A 12,927-nucleotide genomic window follows, 5' to 3' on the forward strand; every position below is an offset into this window, starting at 1 on the left:
CCCAGCAGACGACAGCAGTAGTGTGGTGTGGGGGATGTAATCCCTCTCCCACAGGCAAAGAAAGACTCCTTCAGTGTCCCTTACAGTGAGAAAGATAGCAGGATATAGTGCCTCCTCCTTCTCCCCAACAGGCAATGGAAGCAGTGTAGGGTAGCCCGGGAGGTGTAGTCCATTCCTCCCAGGCACAAAAAGACTCCTTTAGGGCTCCTTGGAGTTGGAAAGGAGGCATGCTATACTAGAGTGACTAAATGGAAGCAAGGCTGAGATGTTACATGTTGGAGACACTGTGGCTAGTTAGCAGACTGACACACCTTCTTTGGCATTGCCCCAAGATGCAATCATTTTGGGCGGAGGTCTTGGCAGACGTTAATGGGATCTATGCCACTGATTTTCCCAAGTTCCCCAGGTATAACCTTCTGTCGCAGCCGAGTACCCTAACAAATCCACTGAAATCGATGATGGGAGGGGGGGGGGGGCATCAGTCTGGCGTTTGACACAGCAAACAAGTCCTCCTGTGCCTCTGGGGTACAGATGCTGTGCCGACACAACTGGACTGGCCGCATACATTGTAGGACCTCGTAGGAATAGAGAATTTAACAGCAGTGTTAAATAGTGCCCTGCCACTATTTGACAAAACATGGGGACACTGCATACACTTTCCTTCTAATGAATTCAGGGAGCTGACTTGGCCAACATATTTACAAGTTCTCTGCCTTACGCGACGTGAACATGACATCGACTGATGTGTAGGAGAGAACTTCAAGCATACATTTCCTCCACCATGCACTGAAGGCCTAGCATCCTTTCCCTGCTGAGGTTTGTCGAGCATGTTTACCTAACCCCCCTCTTCCCTCCCCCTCCTGACCCTTTGGTCCCCTCCTTGCCCCTTCCAACTTTCACCCTTCCTGTTGTTGTTGAAGTTTTCCCCCTGTGTTGCCCCCACTGGCCTCTGTAAGAAGGTGGGAAGATTATTGCATTGTGCACATCCTTAAATGTCAATAAAACACATTTAAACCTAAGAGAGGGATGGGGTAGAAGAGGTCAGAGGAAAGACACGAGACAAACACTTGTTTCTTCTCTTTATTACCAACAGCCTGAAAGCAGAAGGGTTAAGGTTGGGCTGCTCGACATGCACGCTACGCTTTTGTGAAGAGTCGGTCTAATTAAAAAGGAATGTATTTGCTATGCACATCTATGATAGTGGGACTTCTTATGGTTCTAATATTTTTACCAGAGTATTGAGGGCTTGGAAAGGGGAAGACTTAGTCAATTGCCAACTTTGATCAAGCCTTAAGGGGGCCATCCACCACATGATGTCACAGTAGATCTCAAAACCCCAGCTGACATCATCAGACATATGTAAACAGAACAAATGATGGACGGAATGTGGATCAATGTCAATCCCTCACATCATCGAACAAAGCAACGTTCTACACTTCTAGTTGTTCGAGATTCAAGCCTTGGTCAAGAGAACCGTTGTTTCTCTAAACTGGATGACCCTTTTAAAGACTCTGATTCTGATGCCTTATTCCTCACGGCATTACATAACATAAGCTTTTCCCTCTAGGGGAACTGGTCTCCTCCAAGTGAATTTACTAAAAGAGCTCACAAGCCCATTAGAACTAGGAAAGTTCAGGCAGGCCAAGCAAACCCTGGAGCACCTGAAGATACGGATGAATCAGGGTTTGGCAACTTACGTCACATATGTCTCTGTCCAAAAGCAGACAATCTACATAAATTATGGAAGTTACACAATTGGGGTCGACCCGTCCTAGTCTTTGTGAACCGCTAGCATCACACTCATGTTTGAGTTATGACTTTTAAAATGTGGAAATCTATCTTGCATATCTATTTTTGTTTTATTTGGCCCTGGGCACCATGATTTTCTGAAGTTGAGTGATATACGTGGGCTCCAACACCAACTAAATTGTCCTTGATTATTGGGTAATGGTGGGTTTGTGAAATTAAGTGGTCTGTGACTAAGAATCACACACAGGCTGGCATTCTTATGGAGGTTGGTTATCAGATCACACAGAAACCAGAGTGGGAGTAGGGGGTAGATCTGTTTTGTTGTATTTATTTCATATGGGGGCAGCAACACCTGTGCACATTGCGAAGTCTCCGCATGAGACAATGACTGCTTACCTGGGTGTCATATACTATATGTATACTATGCATTCGATCCACCAACTGTATCTGCTGTATACCGAGCAATTGTTTAATAATGAAAGTTTAAAAAAAAATAATAACACACAGACAGTCCCCCAGGAGTGGGCTGCCCATCTGCCCAGTCCACCACTGATAATCTTCACTCTTTTTATTTTTAGGCACGGATTGGCATCCTCCTCTGGCTGGCATAGTATCTGGGGTCTTCGGCCTGGTCATCCTCCTCCTCCTCATCGCTGGAGTTGTTGTTGTGGTACACAGAAAGCGAGGTATGAAACTCAACAACGTGCTTTTCTGTGTTCTTTCTGTGTTTATCAGTGTTCATATGTTTTTGGTTTTCCTATTTGTGTGCTTTTGTGGTTCCTAATATGTGTGTCTGCTCGTTTGAGCATGTTTGCTTGTGCATTTGAATGTTTCTTTCACTGTCTGTTGATGTGCATGCCTGTTTCAGTGGTTGTGTGGCCTTAGGGCTTCAGGTGGGGTGGGTCCATCTGGGTCTCAGACACGGCAGTAGTTAAAGCCTGGCCTTGAACCGGCCTCTATGCACATGTTTGTAGCTTTACAAGAAAAAAACACTGGTCGGTTTCTGAAAAACCACTGCAACAACCGTTAAGGTAATCCAGGTTGACCCAGTATTTCCTGTTGACATTTCTCACTTTTTACTTAATGTTGCTTTCCCTCAGAGTGTTTGCTATTTACAGGATGTTGGGTATTTGTTTTCATATAGCATATTGTCCCCTCTAGTGCCTGTGGCCGTTCAGTATGTGGGTGGGTGTTTATAATGGGCCACAATTGAGATCTTTTGGGTTGAGACTGAAGGTAGTAAGCACAACCTCCTCACAGTATATGTCAGTGGGTCATCAAGGTGTCCAGAACACATGCTTGTCCAGCCAGTCTTTTCCCTCCCTGCAGAGCTCACAGAGCAGTAGTTATGTGTGGCAATCCTAAGTGTGATTCAATTTGTAAGTGCGTGAAGGAGGTGCACAACTGTCAAAACATTGGCAGGGATAAAGTAAAATAAAACTCAATGCTCACATGTTAGTGGGCGTGTTGTGTGTCTGTGTGGATATGGATGCTGAAGTGAAGGAGATTCAAGGAAGAACATACAGGAGAGAGTGAAAACAAAGTGCTAAAGAAGAAAGAGATGAGATGCAAGATATACAAAAGAGGATTTCAGAAAGATGTGGGGGAGAAAAAGGGTGCAGGTTTTTAACATAGTGAGAGAGGGAAGAGGGGCAAAGGGTAGAATGTGAGTGAATGAGAGACTCTGAAAACCACTGACCCTTCCACATACCTTAGCAATGTTTAATTGGCAATCTCATATTTGCAATACATAAACATTTTGAATTCAAATTATTCACAACATAACTATTCTTACTCATTTCTCTGATACTGCTAGCAAGCATTGGCAAAACCAATAGGCCTGGCTTGTTTTAGGTCCAGGTCTGTTTTTGTGTGACTTGTATGAATGCAATAACAGAAAGCTGACACAGAGCTAATCAAATGCTCGTTGGGTGACAAGCTATGGCAAGTACAGGAGTTTAGTTTAAATATATTACAACTCACACTTTTTTGTACAGGCCATGCCATTTGCTTACACTTCTAAGGCCACGCCCCTTATGTTTTTTCATCCCACTTAAAGCCCAGTGTGCTTTGCATGTTTCATTCGTTTACTAGACTGTCCGTGTGTCCTGTCGGTCCATCCTCTATTTTCCTGATTAGTCACCTGCCCTCGTGCTGACCACTCTCCCATCTGTCCGTCAGCCTTTCCTTTTGGTGTTTCCAACAAAGGGCCCTGAAACTCTTGTTATTGGCAAACTGAATGGATCTGCATTTCCTCTTTGCCAGGAAACTGAAGCTGCAGTAACAGTTACCAGTGGCAGCCCTCCAGGGCAGCAGCTGAAGATGGTGCTGCACTTGTGCAAAGCAGGCAGGCCGCAGCACAATGGAGATGGAGACACTCCACCCAAGTCCCTGCAAGCTTCTGTCTGGAAGAGGGGCGCCATCATATTGATTTTCCTTTGTGTCTCGTCCAGCTGCTTCCAGTGGCGTAGCCAGAAGGTGGTTGCCCCGGGTACAAAACTCTTAGGGGTTACAAATTTTGAAAGAACATTTTTCGCCCTTAAGAATGTGGAAGGATACTTGCCTTGTCCCTGGCACTAGCAACCCACGCTACACCTCTGGCTGCTGCTACTCGCAAAGGTCTGCTAAATTACAAGCCTTTTTTCCAATGAGTGTTAATAATACCCCATTAGCAGTAATATGCTCCTATTTGTATTTGAAATCCTCTTGCCGCCCTATAGCCCACTGCGCTGTTGAACATGCGATTTCCTACAAGAAAGAGAGCAGCAAATCCAGAGCTACATTTGATTTTGAGTCTGTCTGACATATGATATGATCAGCCATTCCTGACTTTTCAGCCAACATCATGTTGCACTGTGGGGCTTGTACTGTTGCTGTATAACACATTCATTGTGGCCTCTAAATCCCAGCATGCAGAGTGCTGTTGGCTCAAGTGGCAGATGTTATCCATGCCATGGAGACACTTTTCAGCTATGTTTAAAATGTTTACAAAGCCATCTAGTGCACCGAAAAAAAGCTTGTTTCACATCTAAAACTAAAAGTAAAGTCTGCTCACATATTTTGTGAGAATTCACTCATCATGCATTTAAGAAGCATTGGCAATACAAATCGTTTTGTCTTTTGTCTAGTGGAAAATTTTATGCAGAGCTTCGTTATGCAAGAAAGGAAGAACATGGACAGCAGCTGTGCACCTTTCTCCAGCACAATGAGGAAGTAAAGAATAAGTGGAAGGGGCATAAGGAACATTGCAAGGTTCACTCCGCACACATACAGGACAGGTACAACATAGGTGGCTAACACACAGGATAGGGAGTAAGAGGAATTAAAAGACTTGTATGATTTATTTAAACGGATATAAACATACAAGAAGCAGAAAACTGCTGAAAGAAAAAGCAAAACCTCTTGTAGAAATGCTATACATTAAGGTACTCACAAAGAGTGAGAACCTTCACTTACCTAATGTTCAGTGTGGAACGCTACATCAGCGGCTCACACATCTGGCACTGGGAAGCATACAAGAGTGTTATACTTCAGTGACAGGACAGTTTTTTAGCTATGGATTCCAGAATTGGGTTTATATTATGTCCCTTTTGGTCGACATACTCCCTTTGTTAAACTGTCAGACCTAGATTAAAATTATTTGGGTGAGCTGGACATGGTTTTTACTAGTGTCTCAGTACCACAAAATTAAAAACAGAAGGATCGAGCAACAGAGACTGCTTCTCTTTTCTGTCAGCATGTTTTGGCACTTAAAGTTTGCCCCTTTAGGGTCAGGTGCTTTCCACAGCAGTATAGCTGTATACCACCAAATATTAAGAAAGAGAATTAGAATGTGCAAGTGGGACATATTTCCCTAGTCACCATTCCTTGAAAGAAGAGGTCTTGCAATGCGTTATTGGTGCTGCTGCTGTCAAGAAACTGTAATAATAGGCGACCCATGACACAGGCCATCCTCGGACGCGCCTGCCACATTTTTATAGCTGATGTACGCACTTTTAAATTAAAATATATTTCAAATATTTTTACCCAAGCATGTTCGATTATATGACTGCGCTGAGAGGTGTGGTATGCCCCAAAGAACAACACAAAGACAGTAATTAGGGCTTTTATGCTTTATTTCCTCGGAGCGTCGGGAACCACGTCTACTCGCTAAGCGGTCGGCGCCAATACCACAAAATGGCCGCCTTCCGCTTCCTGTCCCGGCCCTTCCGTTTCCGGGTGACAGAACACTAGACCGTCACCACATATCTCCCCCCCTTTATGCAATGACAGTTATTAAAGCTCTTGCTCTACTACTTGCGGTTCATATCAAAGTCCTTGAACTTCTCCGGTATCCTTACGACTCTCCCTGCTCTCGTCTTCATCACTCCGTCTCCTCTTTCACTTCCCTGTTCCAACATGCAACTCCTAGTTCCTGTACCATCTGGGTCACTCCCCGTCATGTCCTTCTCCGTTCCTTTCTAGCACCAACCTCTCGCACCTCCTGAAACTCTGTTTTCTTCATCCCTTTCAACACCCCTCTCATCCACTTGGTGCATACCTTCTCCTACTTTCTCCATGTTTCTTTCGCCACTTCCTTCTTCTCCATCGTCCACGTACTCTGCTCCTTCCTCTGTCTCTTCTCCCCACTTCAAAATCTTGCTGCATTTCGCTATTCTGTCCTGCGACCACACCTTTCCGTCGCTAAGCAATGCCGACCTGGCGTAAGGCTCTAGTACTTGTAGGGGAGGTGAGAACTTGCTTTCCCCTTTCCTCTTTAGGATCGCCAACTTCACCCTTACCCAGTCGCCCTTCTCCAGTGACACTCCCTGTACACTGTGTCTCTTATTGAAGTGTTCAGTGTATGCCTCCTGCGCCTTCTCCAGGTTCCTCCTGACCACCGCAGGCGACCATCTACTTTGCACCACCATTTTCCTCCACACCATGTTGTCCTTTGTAAATGCATCTCTCCCTCTCAGTACCTTGAAGGGACTGTATCCCGTGCAGCCCGGAGTGATTCGGTAGGCCCATATCATCTTAGGTAACTCCTTCTCCCAGTCCAGTCCATCGTTTATGGCTGCTTGAATGGTGCCCATGATCACCTGGTTAAAGCGTTCCACTTGTCCATTGCCTGCCGGGTGATATATGGGGGTATGTTTGACCTCTATTCCATTCCTAGATATAAACGCCTCCCACTTCACCGACGTGAACTGCGGTCCATTGTTACACGTGATGATTTTAGGAATTCCTTCCCTGACCAATATGGTTCTCAAGAAATTTACCACCGCGTCGGTATCTACGGTCTCCTTCACCTCCACCTCAGGCCATTTGGAATACTTGTCAATCAGTACGAGGGCATACTTCTGTATTCCTTCCTTGTTGAGGATGGGTCTCATTATGTCGACTGACACCCTTTCCCACGGTCCATCAGGCACTGGGAACTTTCCCAAAGGCGATCTCAACATACTCTGGGATTTGTCCGCCTTGGTGCATGATTCACATTGTCTCACATGTCGTTCGACCTGGACGTCGATGGCCGGCCACGAGTACGCTTGCCGGGCCAGAGCTTTGGTCTTGGTGATTTCCTGATGCCCTTCGTGTAACAAGACCATTAAGTGATCTATTATGCCTTGCGGGGGAATCACTTTGTCTCCTCTTAAGAGAAATATTGGATTCTCTCCCAGTGACAATTCATCTCTTACTTCCCAGTACCTTCTTAATGACTCCTTGAGGTGTCTCTTTTCTGGCCACCCATGGACGACATATCCTTTAATTGCCTTCATTTCTTCATCGGCTTGGTAAGCTTCTTCCCACTCTTGTGCACTGATCACCTTCTCCATGTCTTGGATGGTAGCCACTATGTATCCTTCCCATTTCGGGATCTCTTGCTTGTTCACCTCCTCCATGGCCGCCGCTCGACTCAGGAAGTCAGCCACTTTGTTCTGCGGCCCTGGTATGTGCTCTACGTCATACACAAAGTCCAATAAGCGCAGTGTCATTTTAGCGATCCTTGGCGTCGCATGAGCATGGCCACTGGAAGTCAGCACCTGGACCAGGGGCTTGTGGTCTGTTCTCACCAAGAACTTGGCACCCCATAGGTACTGCCTGAACCTCTACATTGCCCACACTACCACCAGCATCTCCTTTTCTATGACGCTGAACTTTTCCTCGTTGGGCGCCAGGGACCTTGAAGCAAAGCTGACCGTCGATGTCTCTCCCGTCTCTGATCGCTGCATTAACACTGCTCCCAGGCCACGGTCACTCGCATCAGTCGTCAGAATGGATTCTGCGCCCGGGTCAAACCCCTTCAGGGGTATGGTCTCGCTCATCTCTCGTTTCAAAGCATCAAATTCCTCCTGCTCTTTCTGGTTCCACTGGAAACCGTTCTTTTCCTTCAATAGCTGGTGTAAGCAGTGCGTCTTGGTGGCAAAGTGGGGAATGAATTTGCTATAATATTCAGCTATCCCCAGGAATGACCTAATGTCCTCCTTCTTACCTGGGGTAGGCGCATCCAGAATGGCTTTCATGTTTGCTCTCTTTGGCTCAATACCCTTCTCACTCACCTCGTGGCCAAGGTACGTGACCGACTGCACCCCAAATCTGCATTTTGACCACTCTACCGTCAACCCGTTTTCATGCAACGTGCATAGTACCATGTGCAGCTTCTCGTTATGTTCTTGTTTTGACTCTCCCATGACCATGATGTCGTCCTGGAAGAACTGAACACCTTCCACCTTCCGGAAAAGTCTGTGCATAAGCTTCTGAAATACCGCGGCCGCTGAGGCCAGGCCAAACGGCATCCTGACAAACTCGTAGCAGCCGAAAGGTGTGATAAATGACGTGAGGTGACTGCACGATGGATGCAGCTTCACCTGGTGGTAGGCTGACGACAAGTCCACAGTGGAGAACCATTTGATGCCTTTCGTTTTTGCCAGCATCTCATTGATGCGGGGCAGGGGAAACTTGTCGACCAGAGATGTTGAGTTCTCTGAGGTCGACGCACAGCCTCACCTTTCCATTTGGCTTCTGTGCTACCACTAAGGGCGAAAGCCACTCCGCGCTCTCGATGGCTCTTATCACACCTCCTCTTTCCAGTCTATCAAGTTCTGCTTGCACCGCCTCCCTTCACCGGAAGGGGATGTTCCTAACTTTGTGAACGACTGGTTTCGCCCCCTCCTTCAATTTAATGAGGTGCTTGTACTTGGCCAGTTCACCTATTTGTCCACTAAACACCTTGGGATACGCCCTGTGCCAGGCTTCATCGTTATTCTTTTCCTCCATGTCCATAAGCATGATTTTCTCTATGCCACCCGGGTTCAGCTGTATTCCTAACGCCCCTTGGTCCTTCCAGCTGAGTACAGACGGGCCCTTTTCGGCAATATACAGTTTGCAGTGTGCTTGACGGCCTCTGAATTCAAATAGCAAGGGGTAGTACCCTAACATAGGAATCCTTTGCCCCGTGTACGTGACCGGTCGTAGATCCATCGGATGCAACTCCTCCTCCACCTTTGACACGAATTTCTCCTCCCACACTTGTCTCTATATTATGGTAATGGGCGCTCCGCTATCCGCGATCATCTCCATGGGCACACCTCCTATGTGCATGTCTAGCCTGGGCTTTTCTGACTCGGCACCCTCCATTTCCAATATCTGGACGTCAATGTAGAGGACTTCCTCCAGGTCCTCGTCCTCCACTTGGCTCTCTACTTCTTCTTGGTGTTCTTGGTCTACGTATCTGACCATGGCCCCTTTGGGTTTTCGGCGGCATACCTTTTCATAGTGTCCGAACACGCTGCAGTAGGAGCTTTTCGCCCTGAATGCCGGGCATGCTTTGTCGTTTCCTAAATGCGACATGCTTCCACACCTGTAACAGCTCGGCCGTCCGCCTCTTCCTGTTCTTTGGTCTGTGTGGCTGGTTTGGGAGGTCCTTTTATTATCTTGGCCTCTTTTTAGGTTCTCTCTGCTTTGCTCTTTCACCTTTCACCGGCGTCATTATCTTGCAGACCATCTGTGTCCCTCCTGCCTCCTTCCTGGCAGCTTGCGCGCATCGCTTAGACATTTCCGCCTTCTTCACCAAGGCCCAGACTTCCTTTAGGGGGGCATCCCCGTTGACCCATAGTTTCTCCTGGACGTGGGTGCTGGACGTGTGCATAATGATCTGGTCTCTTATTAGCTCATCATGTAGCGTGCCAAACTTACATGTCAGGGCTAATTTCTGTAGTGCAACCACGTACTCATCCACCGACTCTCCACTCTTTTGCTTCCTCTGGAAGAAGTTGTGTCTGTCGATCGCTACGCACACTACTGGCCTGTAGTGCGCGTCGAGGTCTGCAATGTCATGGCTGAACACGTCTGTGTCTGCTGCGTCTCTTGCGCCCTTGACGATGGTGTCATACACTCTAATCCCCTCTGGGCCCAAATTGTGCAGTAGTGTCTTCTTTCTCCTTGGGCTCGAGAATGCTACTTCACCCTCTTCTTCTAGGGCTTCCAAGGGTTTGAGGAAATACCGGTTCCAGTCTTCCCATTGCATCTCTGGCTCACCGCTCTTCGATAGAAATGGCACCATTTGGGTGAGGGAGGTGGACTATGTAGCCATCTTGTTGTTACCTCTGGGGCCTGCTTGATTTGGGATGGCCCGGCAAGGTGGGCTCCCAGGCGTCTGTTGTTCGTCCGTATCTTCGTCACTGTGCTCACTGCCTGTCGCACCACCCTTCGCCGCACCCTCTGTGATTGGGAGCGCCTGTGGACTGTCCCTTTGCGCCGTATCCACCGTGTTCGACCATTTCCCGCGTCTGTGCTGGGCCGCCAGCGTGCTGTGCAGGGTCACTGATCAGAGGGTTGACCGCTCGGTCGTGGGCTGCGTTACCTCTTCCTTCCTGCGCCCCAATTGTGCTGCTCAGTGCAAACCCTTCGACTGCGGCGCTCACCGTGGCTGCGTGTGTCCAGTCGGCGTGCCTCCTGTTGCTGTGCGGTCCCCTCTTTATGCCTGGGGCGCACTCGTGCCTGCGACCGGGACAGCCTTGTGTCCTCTGCCACTCTCCGGGATCGCCGTTTTCTCTGTCACCGCCCTGTCCTTCGTGCATTTTTTTATTTTTTTTCTCTGGTGAGTGGGGGGGGGCGGGTTTTAAATCCCTTGCCTCGTCGCCATTGTGGTGTGCCCCAAAGAACAACACGAAGACAGTAATTAGGCCTATTATGCTTTATTTCCCCGGAGCGCCGGGAACCACGTCTACTCGCTAAGCGGTCGGCGCCAAAACCACAAAATGGCCGCCTTCCGCTTCCTGTCCCGGCCCTTCCGTTTCAGGGTGACAGAACACTAGACCGTCACCACAAGAGGCCTTTATAAGATTTAGCACACTACACACCTTCTGCTCTGACAATGTATTAGTGACTCAAGAGGCAGGTCCGTTGTTTTGTTTCTTCTAAATAAGTCTATGGAGCAACATTAAGGTGTATTAAAAAATTGCGCATCCTGAACTGAATAATTTCAAAGAACTCTCAGATGTGATGATCGTGGAACAGTCGGCACAGCGAAGAAAAGTAATGACCTAGTGTCACACAGTTTGATCTAGCTGGGAAGAAGGGCTTGAAACCTCGTTTCCTGATTGGACATTGTGCAATTCATATCCTGGATGGGTATCACACTCTTTCTCCCTTGGGCCCTGATCACAATTTGTTATTCGCCGAAGAGGCAAGTCGGTTGCTTTGTGCCTTTTAAACAATAATTCTATTGTTATTATAGGTGGAGAAACATTATTGTCTATTAAACCATACACAAACAAGTTTTTTTTTAATGTGTATATCATGATTCAAATTATTTCAAGGTGCTCCCAAATGTGATGAGCATAGAAAAGGAGGCACAGTGAAGAAAAGTGACCTCCCAGAGTCAGACATTTTCGTCATGCAAGAAAGTCGATTTGAAACCAAGGTCTGTAAAGGAGGCAAGATGGCGCCAGTGTGAGCAGTCGCCAAACATCGCTCCGCAGAGCTGAACCCTACCGGGACCTGAGTGCTGAGCTATGCCGTGTGCTACGCAGTGTCATGGTGCGGGATTGGATAAGTTTTAATCCTTTAATCCCCTTTTACATTTACACATATATCTAAGCTGGAGTCGAGCCGAGTACTGGATCACAGTGTGAAGAGGGGAAGCGCGGAGGTGTGCTGGATAGAAACCGGCTGGCTGGGACGTCTATGAGCGGCTTCCGTGAGTAGAAAACTTTTCCACTATCTTTTTCACCAGGGGAACTGTTCGGCAGTTGCTACCATTTGACGCAGCACATACCCAAAAGATCCAAAACACCGCTGTCAACTACCGGACTACTGGAGCAACCATTAGAGCAAACCATCAGAGGAAAGGGACTGAGTGGCAGCAGCAGTTAGGCACGTACCTACGGGTGGGAAACGGAACGGGGCGAACGAAGTAATATCGGAGCAATGGACAACAGCTAACCTATCCCTCATGGACAGATATCCACACAGACTTTCCTTTGTATAGCTATCCCAGATTCCAAGCTCTTGCTCGTGATCACCACTGACAACTGACCTGCCAAAACGGACCGTGAGCTCTGGCTTCCCCCAGCCACCTCCATCACCTTCACCAAAGCTCGATCCTCGATCTCCCCGCTGGCCTGCCTACTCTCCTGCTCTCTTGCTCTGTCATCCTCCTTCATCCTTGACTCGGCTCGGTATCCCTCGCAGGCATCCCGCAGGCATCCCTCGCGGCCCCATAACAGAATCGTTGCTTGATTCGCACGGCTCATCACTGGCAGAAAGGGAGGAAGGGAGGAAGAGAGAAGAGAGAGAATCAGTGGCCTATAGTACATAGTGCAAAGTCGCTAACATATAGGAAAAGCTAGATTCACCCCCAAAGCTCCTGTAAGTGGACGGGCAGAGTCTAAGGCAGAGTCTAGGCCGGTGTAGCCGCTGGTGTCTGTGTCAAGAGCAGAGAGCACTGTAAAGAGCGTGGTTGAGAGAGCAAGGTCAGCATCGGCATCTACATCAGGGGGCATCATAACGGAAATACACGGATACCTCCAGGCACCCTTAGCCTGGGGAACTTGGGGAGCCTGAGGGGGGCGCAAAAAGCCCCAAAGGAAAAAAAAAAGTCAAGCTGAAATTATGTCTACTTAACCACCAGAAGAGCCGGGGCAAGGGCACCAAAGATCCATATCCACTCATTCATATCAAAATAAAAATCAA

At 47.8% G+C, this 12,927-nt stretch overlaps 1 protein-coding gene across 2 annotated transcripts in view; it reads left to right on the forward strand.

Moving 5' to 3' along the window:
- The window catches only part of LOC147730279 (uncharacterized), a 271,641-nt gene that overhangs the window by 89,991 nt on the left and 168,723 nt on the right, over positions 1–12,927 (forward strand). For both annotated transcript variants that reach the window (XM_086958537.1, XM_086958539.1), the window contains exon 3: positions 2,328–2,435. In XM_086958537.1, coding sequence (XP_086814663.1) covers positions 2,328–2,435 — 108 coding nt within the window. The remainder of the gene's footprint in view (positions 1–2,327; positions 2,436–12,927) is intronic.

Source organism: Lissotriton vulgaris, chromosome 2_1 (assembly GCF_964263255.1).
Source record: "Lissotriton vulgaris chromosome 2_1, aLisVul1.2, whole genome shotgun sequence".
Classification (NCBI taxonomy): Eukaryota; Metazoa; Chordata; class Amphibia; order Caudata; family Salamandridae; genus Lissotriton; species Lissotriton vulgaris.